We start from the raw sequence: 15,202 nt of genomic DNA on the forward strand, positions 1-15,202 counted from the left end.
CCCTTCCCTTCTCTTCTTCCACTTTCCTCCCCCCTTCCTTTCCCTTCCCCTCCCATTAAATGCTATATTTGAAGCTTTGAACTCCCTTCCCTCCCACACTACAAAAAAAAAAAAAAAACCCCATCCTCCGTTGGTAAATTTTATATCTCCAGACCCTTGAAATACTATCTAATGTGAAGGTCTCATTTCAAGAAATCTGTGCCTGACTTTTTAATATTACTGTGGGAGCCAGACCCCAGCTGTGCATTAGTGCAGACGTTCCATCTAGATGGGGTTGCATTCATGCATAAAAGACATTTGTGTCCTTCAGAGAAAAGTTGCTCTTCTAGAGGAGATGGCCCTTGCCGGAGCAAGTGAAGGAAAAGGGAGCCTAACACCATGAGTAACACAGAGAGCCATTAGAAAGCACCTCAGGAACCTGAAGCACAGGCTTTTTATTGTTTCCAGTTGCCCTTTTTGTCCTGCAAGGCAGATAAGGATAGTTTCAGCAAAAAATTAAATGCAGGAGAAAGGGATTGCCTATGATCTTCTGGGGCCAAGAGGCCAATGCAAGCAAAAGCCCCCTTCTTCCTTCTTTAATCCTAATTCCATTGCTTTGTGGGGGAGGGGAGATTTAGGCCAGTAAAATCTGCCTAAAGCCATTCATAATATTTACACGGTGGTGAAAGTATGTTCTTGAGGTCTTCTCAAAATCTTGGTAGATAAACTTGCTCCCTCCTTGAGAGAGGCAAAGAATTGGGATATTTCCCTACTCCTCCAGTGTCTTTGCCTGAGAGTCCGTTGGACATTCTTCCTATGCCCAAAAGGTCCTCAGACATTGCTATTAGTGTCAGGGGGAATCAGAAAAAGAACGGTGGCTGGAACTGGGTATGTCTAGTTTAATGAAGAGAAGGAGCAGGGGGGACATGATAGCAGTGTTCCAATATCTCAGGGGCTGCCCCAAAGAAGAGGGAGTCAAGCTATTCTCCAAAGTGCCTGAAGGCAGCACAAGAAGCAATGAATGGAAACTAACTAAAGAGAGAAGCAACCTAGAACTAAGGAGAAGTTTCCTGACAGAACAGTTAATCAGTGGAACAACCTGCCTCCAGAAGTTGTGAATGCTCCAACACTGGAAGTTCTTAAAAAGAGACTGGACAGGCATTTGTCTGAATAGCAGGGTCTGAGCAGGGGGTTGGATTAAAAGACCTCCAAGGTCTCTTCCAGCTATTACTACTACTACTACTACTACTACTACTACTACTACTACTACTACTACTACTATTACTACTACTACTTCTTCTTCTTCTTCTTCTTCTTCTTCTTCTTCTATTATTATTATTATTATTACTATTACTGTTACTATTAATCTCACTCAGATGTAATCTAGAGGTGTTTGCTGGCTTAATCGGTTTACATGATGTATTCATCCTCAGGTTTACTTACTTTTTGGTGGGCAATGCTCACCATCATACCATACAGGTAATCCTCAAGTTATGACCACAAATGAGTTCAAAATTTCTCTTGCTAAATGAGACAGTTGTTAAGTGAGTATAGCCCCATTTTATGACCTTCCTTGGCACAGTTGTTAAGTGAATCACTGCAATTGTTAAGCTAGTGGTATGGTTGATCAGTGAATCTGGCTTCCCTGTTGATTTTGCTTGTCAGAAGGTCACAAAAAGTGATCACTTGTCCCGGATACTGTAACCATTATAAATATGGGCTAGTTGCTAAACATGTGAATTTTGATCATGTGTCTATGGGGATGCTGCCACGGTTGTAAGTGTGAAAAATTGTCATAAGTCGCTTTTTTCAGTGCAGTTGTAACTTTGATCTCCAAACGAACGGTTGTAAATTGAAGAGTACCTGTATGGCTTCCCTTTTTGTCTGGAACAGAGTAAAGGAACAGAGACTCCTGCTTATGTATTCATACAGGTTAAATCCCCAAATTTTGAAAACTTTATCCTTCTCATATTCTTCTCCTTCTTCATCTCTTCTAAGCAACCCTTGACTTCAGCACAAGTCCCAGAATCTCTGCCCTGGGGGCCCATTCTTAGGCTTCTGCTTTAGTAAACATTATATACAAATGTACATAATACATTTAAACTGTTCTTTGATTAACACGTGTTCTTTAAGAAGAGACTGGACAGCCACTTGTCTGAAATGGTGTAGGGTCTCCTGCTTGAGCAAGAGGCTAGACTAGAAGACCTCCAAGGTCCCTTCCAGCTCTATTCTGATTGATTGATTGATTGATTCAAACAACACGTTGGCCTATGAAGTAATGAAATGCAACCGCCCTACCTCCACCCCACAAATGAAACTTTGCATCTTTCGTGAAACCTTCCCTATTGTGCACTGTATTTTTAATTGGCCTAATAAAAAGTATCATGCAAATATTAGACGTTGTATTAATGGACACTGGACTGGCTGGAGGTTTGAAGCAGCCTGCAGCAAAATCCTCTGTAATGACGCCCCATCCTATGTCATAGTCTACATGTCACGACGCAAGATCAAGAAAGCAAGAAGTACCTAGGTTCATAGTCAGGTATCTTTGATGCTAGCCTTGGAGTAAATTCAGAAATACAAATCTTGCAGACTGCAAAATGAGTTGTTCCTCTTTGTTTATAGACACAGACAAAGCAAAGTCTCTTTGAACGATTTGAAATGCTTCTTTTCTTTTTGTCACCTGGGCAAAACTGCCTTGGGATAAGCCACCAATAGATTTGCCTTCTATCTCTTGATAACTTCTCTGCTCTCTCTTCCATTCCTTTCTCAATCTTCCCAATCTCTCATATTCTCCTAGGATAAAGTCACTGGCGAAAAAAGGTACTGGCTGGGGGATTTTGGACGTCGAAGTCCACACAACTTAAACTTGACAAGTTTGAAAAACACAGATTCAGGGCAATCTGAACCTGGTGATGGCATTCCAGGTCCATTCAGGTCACCTAAACTAGGCAATCTGCAAATGGATTTGTGGCTTACGGCTGCCACAATTCTTAGCACCATAAGAAAAGACCTGAATGCAACCGCCAGCAACCAAGGGCCTTGGAATTGTAGGTTTAACTTGGCATCCTGTCACTAATAAGCCCAGGGAAAGGGTGGTGAAGAAGTTGCGTTGTGAAAAGCATGTCTGATGGTTGATGTAGATACGAAGTTCTCTCTTCAAGGGAGGTGATCCAGGCAGAGCCTTGATTTCTCAGTTTAGTGACAAGAGATAATTACTGCAAGATTGATCATTCACCAGAAGTACTGAAGCAAATAAATTGCTCAGTGCCCATCGCCAGGCGAGAATGGGGGCTAAATGGGAAATGGCGGATGGGCCGGCCGGCCCATAATTTGGCTTGATGAAGCATCCACACGGGCACGATGTTAATGTGCTATTGATATTCAGCCAGCCAATTTTCCCCCCTTGCAGATCAGGCTCTGACTCGTTAGAGCAGAGCTGGGCACTGCAGCGGCAAATGAAGAGGAAAATTGAAGTAATGTTGTATTATAAATTTATGATTTCATCTGCCTGACCTCAAGAAATGTTCTGTGATGGGATATATGGATGAGAACTACTACCCAGTCAGCTGTATATTTGGTCTTTGTTGTTGGAGGTGGGGAATGAGGGACCGTAGCAGAGGTGGGAGGGGACACAGGTGTCCTTATTTGTGCTCACTGATCCCAGTAGATTGGTTTCGAGTTTCTGTTTCCCTTGTGATGTGAAAGGGCAAGAAAGTCTGTGGCTTATCCTGGCACCAAGCGTGCCTTTGTTTGAGTTGGCTAAAGCAGCCTTCCCTAATCTGGTGGCTTTTATTGATTGATGATGGATGCTTTGATGCCACATCAGTCATCCGCCTTGAATGAGTACATGACATTACAATCATTATCAAATTATCAGAACGGTCAGATATGTCAAATAATAAATACAAACTGTGTAACCCCTAGTTGAAACCTGTTGGATTGCACCCCCTCCAAATTTCTCAGCCAGCCCATTTGGAGGGCAAATGGTTGCAAAACTGATGTTTAACCTTTGACTGTTCTGCTGAGAATTACAAAAATTGAGCCAAGCTTCATTCATAGTGATGAAATCCAGGCACTTTCTTGTCACCATGATCGAAGTGGATTGCTTTTGGGGTCTTCCTGGACATTCCTTTGACTTCTGAGTGTAACCCAATGGCCCAGAATTGTTATGTTGTCTCAGATCCACTTACCATCCAAGATTAATCTTGCTAACCTTCAAAGATCAACACTGAGAGCCAGGTTCTGCTTGCTGATGAGACATAGAAACTATATCTCAACATTTGAAGGGCACCAGGATCATTGAGACTGAGATTCCTTCTTCAAGGTCAGAGCCCCATTACTAATAGGGCTGTCATCTGGGCTGCAGCATTCCAGATAAGCACAAGAGGGAAGCAGAAGGGTAGCATTTTCAGTATCTTCTTGCTGCCATCTAGTGGTTATATTGATTATTGCAGCCGAGATACACTGCCTTCTTGTAATGGTATGAGGGAATGACCTTGGAAGACAGAAGGAAGAGCCACAGCTAGACAGTGATCTGATAAGCGGAATCAAAGTTCAAAGGCAGGATGAGAGAGGAAAAAACATCTCAGAAAACATCTCACTAGTTTCAGAAGAGTGAAAGTAAGAGAGGGGAGGTGTACTTCTAGACTTGCAACTTTCTATTAATCTTACAGTAAAGGCAATGTTATTATGTGTGGTTAATGTTTGTCTGGGCTACCTCAAAGGGCTAACCCTTCTACTGAAGAAAAAAACAGGGTTGGTTTTTTTTTTTTGTTTTGTTTTGGAACACCAGGTATAAAAAACCCTTTTGTTGTCTTCTAAAATCCAAACAAAACAACACTGGGGTGTTGTTTTTTTTTCAGCAGCAGCATACAAAAATGAACAAGGCATATCTGGAAAAATTTGGAGCCTAGAAGACTTAAGTAGAAACTTGCTTTCCGACAGACTATTTTTGGAACAGAGTTGGCTGTGCTTTATCTCTTTCCTGTTGAAATGACTGTTCTCTTATATGATGCATTTGTTCATTGTTAGAAGAGACCCACTCAAAAGGCAATGTGACAAGCTCATCCCATTGACACTAAAGTGAGCCTTTATTTAAAAGCAAAATATAAGCGAGTGACATTTCATTGTGGAAGTGTCAATCATGGAGTAACCTGCTCCCTTAGTCAGAAATGCATTAATCAGTCCTGTTGTTTGAAGAGAAAACAGTTTACAAAACTTACTTCTGACTGATCCAATGAATTTCTGACAGTTTATTTGCAGAAAATGCATATTAAAGAGACCACCACATGTTTGCATGCATTTAAAGCTATAAAGCCATGTTTTGGCCACCCTGTTTTGTTTTCTGTGCTAAGCTCCATCCCTTTATAATTAGTAATCAAAATTCATCCAAGCGTTTAATGTTCCATCTCTAAATGATGATTAATAGCAAACAATATGGACATCTAAATCTCATCTGAAAGGGAAGGGACACGTTATGTTGGCAAAAAAATTGAACATGTTGCTGGGCTGTGCAAGAGCTTTGTAAAAATGAACACAATTGCGGGGATGAATCCTTAGAGAAAGAATAAATAGTATATTAGGCAATTGAGGGCTGAGAGCTTGATGTAGGTTAAAATCAATAGAAAGAATCCCCCTGAATTGAGTTTAGAATTTTAATTCATCACAGAAAATTTGTTCCGCAATAGAAGCAATGTTGCTGTATTCCTCTTAAAAGAGATGCATTACGCAAGGCTAGATGTTCCAGCACTTTTTGTTGGTGCCTGATGGAATTAATAAATTAAATTAATTAATTTAAAAGTGTAATGCCCCGAGTTGGCCAAAGCAATGAACTCTAGAGTGGGTTACCACTGTGTCTCTGCATGATTTAGTGCTCTGCCTGGTGTCTTCCCATTCAGCCTCCGCTGGGGATCAATACTTCACTATTGAGTGAGATTGAATTACCTAATAATTGAATAGCCATTCCTTTGCAGAATTTAATCAGAATTATCAGCTCTCAAAGGAGACTGCCCATTTCATCCCTTCATGACTCACTATTGGGCCCTTTTCCCTTCCAGGCAGGCAGCTTACCTGCCTCTGCTGTTGAACTCAAGCATATACAGGTAGTCCTCGACTTACAACAGTTCATTTAGTGACCATTCATAGTTACAACAACATTGAAAAAAGTGACTTATGACCGTTTTTCACATCTAGGACCATTGCAGCATCCCCATGGTCACGTGACCAAAATCGGATGCTTGGCAACTGACTCATATTTATGACAATTGCAGTGTCCCAGGGCCATGTGATCACTTTTTCTGATGTTCTTACAAGCAAGGTCAATGGGGAAGCCCAATTCACTTGACAACTTTGTTACTAAGTTAATAATTGCAGTGATTCACTTAACAACTATGGCAAGAAAAGTCATAAAATGGGGCAAAATTCTCTTAACAAATGTTTCACTTAGTAACAGAAATTTGGGGCTCAGTTGTGGATGTAAGTCAATGACTACCTGTACAAGCCACATCTGAAACAATAGCCAGATGCAATCATTGAAATGCATAACTAAATAGGTGAAAATTCACTTTAAATTAAAATAAGCCCAAAGTTCATAGAGGCCTCCATCTTCACTGCCTACCAATACCATAGACAGTGGAGCAAACTTAAAGAAGCCTTCCTTCCTTCCTTCCTTCCTTCCTTCCTTCCTTCCTTCCTTTTCTTTTCTTTCCTTCTTTCCCCATCCCTCTCTCTTTCCAACACTTCTTCCTCCCCTGCTATCAAGATGGCTCCAATGCCAATCAAACAGCAGCATTGGGCATAAGATCAGAAGGAGAGAAACAAGATGGCAGTCTGGGAGCTCTGCGGCCACAGATTTGGCAAAGAACTGGCAAAATAAATAGAGCCAAAGCCCAGGAGTCAAATAAAGAGGCAAATTAAAAGAGGTGAAAGTAGTGACCAGGAAAGAGGCAGCAGCTGAGAAAACTGGGGAGAGAGGAACATTTTTTTCCTTCCCTCAGAACTGCCGTGAGGAAAAAGCTCTTCCTATATCATTTCCCTCAGATGGAGCCAGAAGTCAGAGAAGAGTAGAGAAGCCCAGCACAGAAACGAGGAAGGAAATTTAAAGACTTGGATAGAACAGAAATAGAAACTGAAACTAAAAACAGATCAAAGACTAATCGAAGTCTATAGAAAAAGAATTGCATGTCCTTATTTAACAACTACAATTGGGACCAGCAACTCCATTGCTAAGCATTGTGATCATTAAGCAAGATGTCATGTGACCACAACAGGCTTATGATCTTACTCCCACTGTTGGTAAGCAAATCACCGTCATTAATTGAGACATCCCATGACCACAACTTGCGAATTTTCTGCCAGCTTCTCATTTAATTGAGCTTGCACCAGTGGTGACTATGTGACCATGGTTGTAAATACCCCCTGGTTGCAAAGGACTTGAATTTCGGTCACTTGATTGTTGATTATGAGTTCATTGACTAGTCATAAAGTAATAATAATAATAATAACAATAATAATAATAATACTAATAAATGTTGGAAGGGACCTTGGAGGTCATCTAGTCCAACCTCCTGCTCAGGCAGGAAACCCTATACCATTTCAGACAAATGGCTGTCCAGTCTCTTCTTAAAAACTTCCAGTGTTTTTTTTTTCAGCTGTTTGAATATTAGCTAAACAGGGCAGTTGTTGAGCAACTGTATAGCTCTACTGTGAGAATGCATATTTTTATTATTTATGTTATTTATTAAATTTACATGCTGCCCATCTCTCTATCAAGATTCTAGGTGGCTTACAACAAGATAAAAATGACAGTTTAAAATGTTAGGCATACAGGAATTAAGTTAAGACAAGAGAAATATAGAACTCAGCCTTTAAACAAATCTATTGAAGGTATTGAAGAGAAAGATGTGAAATTATAGTGAAATTGGACTTTAAAAAATATAGTATAGGTAAACAGCTTACAGAAAAAAGTTAAAATAGAAAATCAGTTTTTTATTAAGATTTATTTCCACACTAGTTAAAGACATTTAAAATTTACTGTTCTCTTTTTGTTTGTAAGCTATCCTTTTGTTTTTTTAAAAAAATCTTCCAGCCACTGAAGAGAGATACAAAAACCCAATCAATTGTCCAAGTGTCCAGTGCTTTATGTCTATTTCTAGTTAACGGTGATTCAAAAAAACCCACAACAGCCAAGTGGAAAAACAAAGCAGAATGAATAGTAACAACAGTGATACCAAACCTGTGCATATAGATTCAAGAAAGTTTTGAAGATTCCATAAAGTGAATAATTGGAAAGAGGAGACCAGCAAGGATCATTGATGGATGGGCAGAGAGTGAGAGCTGGAATCATGGTATCAGAAAGCCGCAATTCCAAGGATAGCCTTAATGTGCAACAAAGGGAACTTGGCAGTACCAAGCCAGGCCTTTGACTTAGTATCACCAGTGTTTCGGGAAAGGGATTTCCCTAACTCTGCCAGAAGAAACCAAGATAGAACCTGGCCTCAGCTCTGTTGCTGGCTTTCCAAGCACAATGTTTGTATTTTCCGACAGTTTGAAAAAGGAGTAAAAGAATCCATCTGTGTTAGAATTGAATACTCAGGAATAAGACACCACCTCTCTCCAGTTTACCATGCAGCCCTGTACCTTGATTCAGGTGACCCGGAAGGCATAGATAAACCCCCAAGTGGCCTCAACAGCTCTGAGAGAGAATGCTAATGACCTGATGACTGCAAAGAAATACTATCCTTCCGTCCCCTCCCCCACCACCACTTCAGAACCTATCCTTACACACACACACACACACACACACACACCATCCAGTCTCAAATGTCAGTATCTATCCTTCCATCCCCCCATCATCAGAACTGATGAAGCTCCTTGGATGAGAAGAGAAACAATTTCTTCTTCCTCCTCAAGGAAAAAAACAGCCCAGCTGCCTTTTGAAGAAAAAAGCCCCTTTGAAACACTTTTCAGATGTGTTGACCAACAGTCCTAATTCCATTCAACTAGCAGCTCAATTGGTCCACACTTAATCAGTGCCAAAAGTACAGGGAGTTCAGATTGTCTGAGCAAATGCCACATTCCCACCACATACGTGTCTTCCACAAGAAAAAGAAACACAAGACAGCAATTTTTCCAAAAGAGAATCTGCAGCAAGCAAGACGAATTTGTTTTCAACTGAATCCTTTTTTGCACCAATTTGTTCTCCACCATCAATTCTTTCTGGAGGCTGGTGCCCCCTTGAGGCTTTTCAAATCAGTTGAAAACAAATAAAGTGACAAATACTTTCCAGATCTCTCAAAGGTGCTTTTTTTCTTCAAAAGGCAACTGGACTGTTTTTTTTTTCTTGAGGAAGAAGAAGAAAACGTTTTGTTTCTCATCCCAAAAGCTTAAGTCCAGTTGCCACTTGAAGAAAAAAGCACCTTTGAGACAACTATGACCTGGTTGACTGAGAATCTCCACAGACTTTTTGCAGATCTCCCTCTTCTTCCCCCCCCCCTTTCATTAATATTCCTCCATCCCCATATTAGCTCTAAGAGGGTGGCTGGGTATCTGAAGACTTCTATTGAAATGTTTGGTTTCACTTTTAAAAGAAAATGTTGGGAATCCACTGATCTTGTTGACTGCTCCATGAAAGTATTTGCAATCGTTTTGCTGAACCTTAGCATCCTAAGCGAAATTAAAATCCCTTTCGTCTTCCCAGCTCCTTCAACTTGCTGCTTCTGACTTTTGGATGTGTTAACAGTTGTCCTTCAGACTCTGAGGATGAAGCATCACTAGTACCTTAATCTCAAACTGTCAATAGTTCTGAAGCAAAGTACATTTGTTGTAAGCTCTCCAAATGTCAAAGCAAACCTGTGTTATATGCTTATCCTTCAGTGCTTGGCATTTACTCTTCCCAGCAGAGAAAAGTAGGCAGAGTTCTTGGCTTTGAGTTACTGGGGTGCATTTTAATTATGAATAGCAGGAAAGGAGAGGAAGGAGGAAGTGATCAAGAAATGATACTAATTGCTAGATCTCTGGTTATTTTTCTATGCTCAGGGGGAAATGAAATGAAATGAAAGTTGCATTAAACATGTTAGTACCCTATTTCATCTGTAATAATATTTGGACCATGGGGTCTTCCCAATGATGTCACATTCATCTTTGTGGTTTGCACCAGATACGCCTGTTTAGACTTTCTTGTGAGATCATTGTACTGTACTTAACATTTAATCAGCATTGATGTGACGCACACAGGAAAAACCTTCTAATGCTTTGCACAAAAATCAAATTTCTTCTCTGTCTTTGGTGTAATTATTTGCATGTGAAATAGGAATCTGGGTTTAAATTAATTGGTTAATTCCTCTTTCTCAAACACTTATCTATTCAAGGTTACCCAAATTTTGTTGCAACCTATGGCCGAGGATATCCTGGATTTGCCCCCAGTTACAGTTATCAATTTCCAGGTATGTGAAACTTTAATGCATATAACGACAAAAGTAAGTTAATGTAGCCCATTCTGAACTCATCGTCCTTGGGAACAAACTCCTTTGAATCATGTGACACTTTAGGGGTGGGGGTGGGTGGGATGTCCCTGCTTAGAACTTTCCTATAAAACTGTGATGAGTAAGAAAACATTTTTTTTTTTAAATTGTGAGGTAAGCCCTGTGCATTCTTAGGTAAGGTATAAAAAGCTTTCTTTCCGATACCCTTTTCTATTGAGAATGGAGGAAGAGAAATATATCTTGCTTCTTAATTGCTACTGGCTATTGGAAAACAGCATTCTTTTTAAACAACAACAACAACCACTGGCTCAACGGGAAGCATAGCCACTGTCAAGTTGTATATTTCCTGCACTGAGTCCATGTATGCTATTAGGCAACAAACTCTCCAGCACATTGGCGAGAGATCAGACATCAATACAATACTTTTCCCTTATTTATTTCTCCTTCCCTTTGAGTCTGTTTTGTACAGCTGTCAAATCTCCTGCATTTAGTCTCTCTATTCCCTTTAAGTTTACTGTTGGTAGTCATCACTTGGAGAACTCCTGAGGTTTTGAAATGTTTGGCTAGCTGGCTCTTAGGCATCTCCTCCTGACAATAATGAGCATCCTCTTCTGCTCCAGCTCTGCCATTATCAACAGGCAACCATTGAAACCAGCAGCCCTTCAAGCTTAAAAAGGAGATGCCAAGAACAGTTCAGAGGGTGGTCCTTGCATGTGGGTTCTCATCTCAGCTCAAGGTTCTGGGAAGGCCATGGGGGCCAGTTTCAATTGGGTGGATTTGCTCTTTACGGTAGTAGGGGGCAGTGACTCTCTGCAAACCATAGCTAGAAAAAGGTGGCAGCATTTTATTAATTAAAATGCTAGTACATGTCACATATTAAAATGTATTAATGCATAGCATTGGTGTGAGTTTAAGCCATCTTGTCCTGCAAACTGTAGTTATGAATAAAAGAAATGACGAGGGAAACACCTTGCTCAGGTTAGTTAAGAAATCTGAGATCAATTGTCTTCATTTTAAACAAAGATCAAGAAGCTTTCTTTGTGGCAGGGCAGAGGATATGAAATTCTTCCCCTGTTTGAGTTAGGCAGGCTCTGAAAATTGGCCTTTTTAAATGCCTTTGCAAAGCATTCTATTTAGGTAGGCAGTTAATATTAATTAAGCTCTCTAGTTTAATATAATTATTGGATGATGTTATTTTGTGATGCTGTTTGAATTGTAAAACACTTAGATCCATATACGATCGGGAATGAGAAGGAGAGAGAAAAAGATGAACAGAAAATAATATTGGTCCTTACAGCAAAAATACTAGGAGCCAGGGAAGTGCCATTTTAAAGATATCAACATCAGCCTTCCCCCAGCCATTGGTGATTATGGGAATTGCATTCAAACATATTTGGAGGGTGCTAGGTTAGAGAAGGTTGAGTTAAGATTACCCATACTCTCACATGGTCTCAAATCCACACATGGAGTAACAAATATACCAGTTTGTCAGGTGAATCCTTCATGAATTCTATAAAATTTGAGGAGAATATTTCACAGACGTCTAGTTTATTCTTTCAGAGAAGGCCTTTGCCAGGTTCTGAAAAGGATTCAACCAATTGAAAGAGAATGGACACATTCACAAATGTTTTAAGCATTGCTATCCTTTTCATTCCTTTGCTTGCTGAAACATGGAGAGCTCAATCTGTGACTAGAGACCTGTCTGCTAACAAGGGGCAGTGGGAGGGCAGTTTTTATCTGCAAAAAGTGGCCCTGAAGGGAGGTATTCATCCCCTCTCACTTTTGAACATTTTGGATTCTAGATTGCTAGTTCTGAAAGTTGACAGATCAGAGAGGCTACATAGGTTGGCCTTTCCTACCAACCGTTAATATAGGGACAAGAGTTAATAATTCCTATAGCCTTTTTCTCACTGTCCTATGTTGAGTTGACACTTCTTTCAGTTACCTGGCCCACTTTGATTTAAAAGAGAAGAGAGTGGCTGTTCTTTGGGGCATCATGTTGTTCCCTATACTACGATCAGTGCTTAGAATGGGACCATCGTCTGAATGTCAGCATTCATATGTATATATATTTTAGACAGGGACGGAAATGAGATATATCTGCCCTTCTGCTGAACCATTTTGGAGATTCAATACATTTCGTTAATTCACATTTTAAAACAGCAAGTACAGGTCTTTCTTCAAAGGGAGTCTTGACATTTATTTCTGACCAACCTCCTGTTTTCTCTACGATAAGACTGGTGGAATGTATGCAATCTAAGGTCTTCTTCATCAACAGTTTATTTTCTTAAAGATTATTAGGAATATGAGTCTGATGCTTGAAATATTAAGTTGAAAAATATCTTCACAACCTCTTCACTACCCAGTGGTGGTCTAAATTATATATCCCTCTCCAAGACAGACCTATCACAGCTGTAAATTAACTGGTTATTTGTTTATTTAAATATTTTAGCCCATTTTGGATTGCCAAACTCAGATTGGAGCACAGTCAATAAAAAAAATTAGCCTAATGATTATAAAGATAGGGAGCTGGTTCTAATTAAATTAACTGGAAAAAATTAAACAATTTTGTTTCGCCTTGGAAATTGCTTTGCCAGTCATTAACCTTCCCGGACAAATTTTGAACTGGACATTAGGGACAAATCTTGCTAACTAGGATGAAACTAAACGTAACATAACACATGTATTTCAACTCTGAATGCTTTTTAAAAAGCATTTTTAAAATGCTTTTTAGAAGAAAATGAATTAATATATGTAATCATTTGTTTTGTTTTGCTGTGAACTCCTAGATGCTTTTCTCTCTTGATCTCCAGATGGAATCCCAGATTTGTTTTGCTGAGAATAAATACTCATTTGAGCCATACTGTGGTCAAAAATCAAACAGTGGATCAGCAATTTAACTTCCTTGGATACAGACATACTTTTCTAGCATACCTACATACCATGATAAAACTGAGATCAAGATTTTTGCATTTTCCTAGCGAATTGGGAGGAGGGATTGAATAGCTACGTTCTCTCAGTCTACTCCAAGTTGGTCCAATGAGCATATTTTCATCTCATTCTAATTCTCTGAGACATTTGAGAAAATCAGCATTGACCAGCCATAATTTATCTTCAGGTGTATCCGGAGTATTTGTTTAAAACCAACAAATTACACTCCTGCATGCATGCAAGTATGGATAACTGTCCACCCTGCCTGGCACTAGCAAACTTCACATATCTATCTAGATACCAAGATATAGGCTTGCAAGAATCCCTCAACTTATGACCATAATGGATCCCAGAATTATGATTATAAATTGTGCCGGTCATTAAGTGGCTTGCATGTAACCGCATCCAATTTTATTATCTTTTTTTTTTGCAGGGATTATTAAGCTAACACAGTTGTCATTAAACAAGCATGTTTTCTTCAATGGGTGTTTTGTGCCAAGCGCCCAAAATGTAATCACGTGACTGGGAGGGGGGCTCAGCCATCAGAACTCTGGAACTGAATCTTAAATAATTCTGGGGAGATCTGTCATAACTTCAAATGATCACTAAACAACTGGTCGTTAAGCAAGGACTACCTATACTTTGGTCAGATAGAAAACATCATGATCTTAACCAATCCTTGTACGTCTAAACATAAATATAAGTGCAATAGAATTGTGTTACATTACAGCTTTGTTGACTTGTTTTGATGACAAATGTAGTCAGATCGGTAAGCAGCAGCATGGTTGGAGATGTTTACTTGTTTTCTAGCCAGGATTTTGGTGTTATCTTGAAACAGTGGCATATTTTAAAACAGTAGAAGCGCAACAATATCACTAAGGTTCTCTCCTTTTTTCAACATTGAAACCCCAAGCATGTATTAATAAAATCAATATGATTTCCATTGTGTAGTTACTCTGGTTGTAAGCCTCAGCTGGTGGCTTGGTTGCAGTAGAGCATGGATTGTGAAATTGAAGCACATACTGAAGAAACCCTATGAAGGCCAGTTAGAAATTGGTATTTTGTGTCAATTAACATGGCCGATCCATTGCTTGGTTTATGCATGCCGCTTGCTCCTATTGAGGCAAAATGGGTGGCAAATAAATTGATAAATAAATAATCAGAAAAAAAAGAGTCCAGCCAAACAAAATAACTGGGAAGTTTCTAAGCGGTAAAACAACAACTAGAATAGGTTTTAGTAGCAAACAGTGAGATTCTGCCACCATCCCTTTTTCCTTGGGTTTACACAGAGGTTTTATACTACCACAGGTCTCTCTTTCAAGAGACTTCATATTATTTATTCTTCTAAGGCAATAACCTTTGGCTCCTGACCCCTTGTGTGCAGCTGCAAACTTCTAAAAAACAATTATACTATATGGGGTTACTACATGCCAAGGGAAATCTCCATTTTTAGTGCAAAACAGACCAGGAGGAGTGAACAGCCAGCTTAGAGGTGGGGAAAATGCTACAGGCTCATTCTCCCCTAGAGTGCCCCCCTCCACCCCAAATTGGTCTTCCACTGAACAAAGCAGATGGTAGGCAGAGAATGAGCAGAGCTGGAGTAAAACACACCCAAGGTTTTTCTATCAATATGTAAGTGGATCTATGCATATCAGGCGCTTTTCTGGTTTCCTGATATCTTCAGCCTCTTGGCCAAGGAGGATTTTTCTTGGTCATGGGTCAGCTGCAGTGGGGGGCCGTGCAACAGCTCCAAACTGATAGCCATAGACCCATCTGTTGACAGATGTTAGGACAAAGAGGAATGATGA

General features: G+C 39.8%; 1 protein-coding gene across 21 annotated transcripts in view; it reads left to right on the plus strand.

The window, feature by feature from the left end:
- The window catches only part of MSI2 (musashi RNA binding protein 2), a 453,994-nt gene that overhangs the window by 361,815 nt on the left and 76,977 nt on the right, over nt 1–15,202 (plus strand). For all 21 annotated transcript variants that reach the window (XM_039328150.1, XM_039328151.1, XM_039328157.1 and 18 more), the window contains exon 6: nt 10,350–10,424. In XM_039328150.1, coding sequence (XP_039184084.1) covers nt 10,350–10,424 — 75 coding nt within the window. The remainder of the gene's footprint in view (nt 1–10,349; nt 10,425–15,202) is intronic.

This window comes from Crotalus tigris, unplaced genomic scaffold, assembly GCF_016545835.1.
Source record: "Crotalus tigris isolate CLP2741 ecotype Arizona unplaced genomic scaffold, ASM1654583v1 scf7180000024371.1489680, whole genome shotgun sequence".
Taxonomy (NCBI): domain Eukaryota; kingdom Metazoa; phylum Chordata; class Lepidosauria; order Squamata; family Viperidae; genus Crotalus; species Crotalus tigris.